Source organism: Asparagus officinalis, chromosome 5 (assembly GCF_001876935.1).
Source record: "Asparagus officinalis chromosome 5, Aspof.V1, whole genome shotgun sequence".
In the NCBI taxonomy this organism is placed as follows: domain Eukaryota; kingdom Viridiplantae; phylum Streptophyta; class Magnoliopsida; order Asparagales; family Asparagaceae; genus Asparagus; species Asparagus officinalis.
Window position 1 is genome coordinate 16,996,248 of NC_033798.1, and position 6,232 is coordinate 17,002,479.

General features: G+C 44.1%; 1 protein-coding gene across 1 annotated transcript; it reads right to left on the bottom strand.

Annotated features, from left to right (window-relative positions):
- LOC109843294 (cytochrome P450 84A1-like) lies at nt 2,348-5,249 on the bottom strand. Its single transcript, XM_020412224.1, is given in 6 exon segments — nt 2,348-3,251; nt 4,233-4,639; nt 4,642-4,707; nt 4,710-4,820; nt 4,823-4,879; nt 4,882-5,249. Coding segments are annotated over 6 exon segments (1,524 nt in total). The 5' UTR covers nt 5,135-5,249; the 3' UTR covers nt 2,348-2,621.

Below are 6,232 nucleotides of genomic sequence, written 5' to 3' on the forward strand. Positions count from 1 at the left end.
GGTCTTTTATAGATCCGGTTACAACTAAATCAAAGAAAAAAAAATAAAAATTACAACTTTCCTCTTGTGAACAAATCGCAAGCTCCTGTTTTGCGGTTGCTTGCTTGTGTGGGTTCTTTGCCAACGCCGGGGTTAATCCGTGGACCACCGCGCGATCTAGATCCGGTCGGATCTACACGATTATGCGGGTATTATTCCACGAAGGGAATAATAGCCGGGAGGGATTAATCCACCAAGGGAATAATCGCTCAGATCTCGAGATCTAAGACCAAGCTTAGATCTGGAGTGTAGTCTCGTGTAGATCTCAGATCTGTTCTTTCTTCCTCTCGAGATCCTGCCTTTTCTGACGTGGATGGTCGCCGAGGATCAGATCTGAATGTGCAAGTCTTCTGGTCTTCAAGCTCCGAGTTCACTCTTCAATCCGGCAGAGTTTCGGCTCTTGAAAGTTCGACCTCTGAAAATGAACATCTCTAGGCCTATTTATAGGCTCTCAGGACAGTGGCTGCAAAAAGGGAATTGTCGGCCACCTCGGGCCACTGTCGGCCACCTCGGGCCACTGTCGGCCACCTCGGGGTGGCCGACACTGTGCCTAGGGCCGAGCCACCCATGGGTGGCTCGGCTTAGGCCGAGCCACCTATGGGTGGCTCGGCTTTGGCCGAGCCCCCTAGGTGTTGGGTTTTCTATCGTTTTATGCTGTATCCGTTTTCCGGTTCCGTCCGTGATTTGGTTGATTCAGACTTGACTCGTTGACCTGATTTGGCAGTAAGTCGAATTCCTGATTTGGCAGTAACTCCACTTTTGAGTTCGAGTCCGAAACCGATCTTGATTCGGTCGTGATTCATCCGAGTCCGCTCTTGTTTGGATGAATCGTTGACTCCCCGAACCGTTGGCTTGATTCCGCACGCGAATGGATGCATTCCGTTGCTTGCGTGCGATTCATCGATCTCGTCGCCTCGTTGGTTTGTCGGTTTGTGCCGAGCTGTGCTAAGGGACCTATAAGCAATTTTATATGCCTACAGTGGGGAGTGGAAATCAAACTTTATTTGGGTTTGACCAATGGGTAGGCTCATCTACCATTGCTTCTGTATTTTCTTCTCTTTTTAATATCACCTCTTTTCCTTTTGCTTCTATCAGCAGTATAAGAAAGAAGGTGAATGATGAATGAACATGGGATATACAGTTTAGAAGGAAATTGACTGAAAATTTGGTTTTTTAATATTTTAATATGTTGAACTTTATTATGTTTATAAATTTTGAACAAAGGGAGGACAAGAGAAAATGTATTTGGGAAGCAAAAGGTAGTTTCATAGTTAAATTCTATTATCAATTTCTTATTGATGGGGTTAAAGATTTGAATGCGCAAATCTTTGGAAGCTTCCTGTTCCTTTAAAGATGAAATTTCTTGTTTGGTTGGCTTTAAAACATGGGTTAAATACAAAAGATAATCTAGATAGGAAAGGAATTCATCTAGAATTGATGTACTGTTTATGTTCCAAAGAAGAGGAAAGTCATTTACATTTATTTGTTGAATGTGAGTTTGTATACTCAATATGAAGATCTATTCAATATAAAATAAAAATTAAAAAGGAGTTTAGTTTGAATTTTTTAAAAGAAACTTTGGAATAATTGGGTTATGGGTGAGGATGATAACTGCAAATTGGAAAGAGATGTGATTATTTGCTCTCTTACCTGGTGTATATGGTAGGAACGTAATGATAGAATTTTTTCAAACAAGAGGAAGAGAACTCTTGAGCTTTTGAGCAAGATTATGACGTTTTCAACATTTTGGTTAGGTTCTAACCCTACTTCTGCTTGAGCTGCTAGGCTGCAGGAGAGAAGGAGAAAGAGGGTTGCTGAAGGTGTACAAGTTGCTGTTGCTGCTGGAAGAGAGAATAAGGGTTTGTGAGTACAATGATTCAGTTGGAATGATTTCTAATTCCAGAAACTTGAAGATGTACTGTTTTTTGAGTCTTAAAACTTTGTTTGAAGGTGAATTGTTCTACTATTTTGATTTGGTAGTAGCTGATAGGTTTTTCTCCTTTTTGGGAAAGGGTAAAGAGCTGTCAAGGAGTAGGAGTTCTTTTGTTTTGTAAAACTTGTTTGAACTTGTGTACACATCCTTGGTTGGGGATGTGTATCATTATGTAACAACTATGTTTTATTAATTTAGCTGGCTGGATTACTGTTATGGTAATCCATCCTTTTTCTAAAAAAAGGACCACAAACACAATATCTATCAGCCTGATCCAAACACTACTAAGATACCAATCGAAATATTGTTATTATTATTATTCTCTTCCATTTTTGTTCATTATATAATAAATAAATATTATACATAGGCAACAAATGAAACCAACAAGTTATGTGGACATACGATAACAATATGAAAAATGGTAACTCGCACAAGTATTACATTAATTGACAAACAATTGAATCCTATGTATCAGAAACCCAAACCACTTATTGTGTGAAAAGTAGAGACAAACAGTATTCAAATTTGACGGGCGCCGTTCACTGGCCGCACATATGTACGTACGTTTCACTTTCATCAACAACCAACCAACCAACCTTCTTCTCGATCGTCTGAGTTTTGACGAACTCTAAGTACGTAATATGATGGATCAGATCTGACAATTTAGGCGCGGTGTAGGCACAGCGACGAGCCTGATGGCTCTAGGCGCTGTCAACCCGAAGACATCGCCCATGTCGAGCTCGCTTGGCTTCATTCCGTCGGGCAGCTCCCAGTTGAAGCAGTGCGCAAGCTGAGCCACCGTGAGGTCCAGGGCGTAGAGCCCCAGCTGCATCCCAGGGCAGGACCTTCGTCCAGAGCCGAATGGGATCAGCTCGAAGAAATTCCCCTTGAAGTCGACATTCACGGCATCCCCACCCGGCGCAAACCTAGAGGGTCGGAAAGTGTCGGCGTCTTTCCATGCAGACTTGTCACGGCCGATAGCGAAAGCGTTGATCATCACCCTCGACTTCTTGGGGATGGAGTATCCCGCAACCTCGCAGTCCTCGGCGGTCTCGTGGAGGAGGAGAGGGATGGGAGGGTGGAGGCGGAGGGTCTCCTTGATGCAGCACTTGAGGTAGGGGAGCTTGTCCATGTCCGACTCGCGTACCTTGCGGTCGAGGCCGACAACTTGGGCTAGCTCTTGCTGGACCCGTTTCATGTCTTCTGGACTCCTCATTAGCTCCGCCATGGCCCACTCTATTGCCGATGCTACCGTCTCCGTTCCCCCGAACATCACATCCTGCGTTCATTTTCACAGGCCCGCGCCTTTCTAATTAAATATTGAATTAAAAGCACAGTCAACCAGCTAACGCATCTAAAAAAATTAATTAAGAAACTGATTGTTAGTCCTCTTATTTTTCGTCCTATCTTATCCCACATACATGGCATCGTTACATACATATACTCATAAGCAAATTAACGTGTACCCCTCGCCATATTTCTATCTATCTATAAATATTGTTTATACGTGTTTGGTGAGATACACGCGCAAGCAAGCAAACAAAAAGATTGCCTGGGACTTTCTAGCTAGCTATAGAAAGGAGCTAGAGGGGAGAAAAAGAAAACAATTGTGTAAACACTCTTTTTTTTTTTTTTTTTTTTTTTTGTAAGGAAGTCATGCATGTTTCCTTGTTTCATCAACTGGGCGCGTCCTCAACTGACACGAGACTAAAATTGAGATGCTTCTCGTTGAATTAGAAAAAGGAAAGATGGGAGAGGGGGATGAGCTTATTATCATTTTCAACAAAGAAACGGGGTTTTAGTTATTTATACAATAAAATAAATCCCGGAGGGGAAAAAGATTCTTTGAATTCAAAACCCACCAAAAGTGACAAATATTAAAAAATAATAATAATAAAGGACATGAGTAAGAGGCTTATAGGGAGAGTTTGTTTAAATGCAATTAGTGAAGTTGGTAGGGAGACTCAGTCCCTTACATCATGTGATTATCTACAAGATTTTATATCTACCTTAATTCAACTAATTAATTGTAAGACTTCTCTCAGAAAAAGATGCACTAATTAGTATAAACTATACATGTTATCCTCGCTTAGATGTAGCTAGCTGGTATGACTGGTAACGTACTTAAAGACTCGATCAAGAGTTAAGCTAGCAACAAAGCAACTAAAGCTTAATCGATCTCTAAGTAAGTAAGTGAAAGTGAATCAATATGTGCGGGCGGGGTGTACGTGTAGTAATATTGATCAGTAGCGTTACGTACCATGATGATGGCCTTGATGTTATTTCTGGTGAGTTTGAGCTCATCCGACGACTGATCTCCGATCCTCTTTCCGTCGCCGAGGAAAGCAAGCATGTCATCCACCATGTCAGCATCCACGGCATCAACCTCCTTAGGGTTGGCCATGTGGTCATCGATGATTTTGTCGATGAAGCCGTCGAGGGACTTCCTTGCAACTCTGAGCCTCTTGTTGATCCCCTGAAGATCCATCCACCCTAGAAACGGGATGAAGTCCCCGATGTTGAAGGCTCCGAAGAGCTTGGAGAACTCCTGCAGGATCCCGATGAACTCGTCCTGGTTCTCGTTGGACTGGGTGCCGAAGGCAGCACGGAGGGTGATGTTCTTGGTGAGGTTGAACACCAGCTCGCCGATGTTGACGGGCGAGCCAGAGAGGAGGCGACAGCGGAGGCGATGGAGTCGACCTCGTCACGGACGGAGGCCCAGGACTGGCTGCGGCTTGCGCGAGAGCTTGATGACGGCAGAGCTTGCGCATTTGGCGCCAGAAGGGGCCGTAGTGGGCGAAGGCCATGTCGCGGCGGTCGTAGGTAAGGTAGGTGATGGCGATGGTTGCGGGCGGTTGGAGAAGAGGTTGTCCTGCACCTGGAGGACTTGGCGGGCCATGTCCGGGTGGAAACGGCGAAGGCGTTGAGGAAGCCGAGGCGGAGGTGGAGGAGGCCCCCGTACCTGTCGGCCAGGCTGGCGAGGCCCCGGTGGGTGAGCTGGTCCATCATGTTCATGTTGCCGATGATGGGCAGCGGCCTGGGGCCTGGCGGAAGCGGGATCTTTCGCCGCCTCCGGCTGGACACGACGAACAACACCATCACAGGCATCAAGAAGAGGAGAATGAAGTACGGCAGCGTCTCACTAGCAACCCAGTACCCCATCTTCTAGCTCCTGCTGCTGGTAACAGCTAGCGCTCAGCTGGCGTATGGTTTCTGGAGTGGAGAAATATTTAGTACTTGATTAGTTATTGGTTTCTAGTCCCCTGAGGAGAAAAGGGTGATGAGGGTTGAGCTTTATATATAGCGCCTCGCTAGAGATGGGTGGGGGTGGGGGGTGGGTGGTGGGGGTGGGGTGGGGATAATAATGTGGACAGGATATGTAGCTCTCTAGTTAAATCAATTAATTATTTGTTTGCGTGACTTGGCAAGTTCAACTTGATTTTATAATATAATAATAATAAAAATATTAAGTTAATTGTTTGTTTTCAGGTCGTGATCCTTTTTTACTGTGTGTCTATGTGCAGAGATATTATGGGTGTGCGGTCAGGACCGCGAAAGAGTGTGGGTTGGATTTGGGTAAAACTTTGACGAGTGGCAAGCTGAAGATAGTGGGGTCGGTCCCAATTTCATTCACTCAAGTTGGGAGGAAAATGATTGGATGGGGTTGGAATGGATCAGCTAGACACTCGTCTGTATGCATCAATTTCTCTCACCTAACCCCAGCAAATCATCCAACTTTTTTATTTTTATTTTTTATTTCTTTATATGCATTAAAGTGTATATATATATAATATATATATATATATTATATATATATATATATATATATATAATATATATATATATATATATATAATATAGGGAAAATTGTGTCGAAACCCAAAAGCAGAAGCTTCATGTGACGAGACCCTTTGTATTCTACCCCATGTGGATAAGCCCCAAATACACACAGTATTTGTGACGATGCCCCAAAGTATCAGATTTTAAAAAAAACCCAATGGAAGTTACGAACTTGCCTCTTTGATGGGACTGAACTCGGTTATTGCGCCCCTCCCTATTTATTCCCAATTTCTCCATCATTAATCACATCTCTCTCTCTCTCTCACTCCTCTATCTCTCAACTTCTTCTTCTCTCTCACTTCCTCCATGACCACTGAAAATGATCAGGCTTTGGGGAGGCTGTGGAAGGCGAATGCGAGGATGGTGGTCATAGAGTAGGAGATCGGGGACGTTATCAGGCCCGAGGGCTGGGCCATCTGG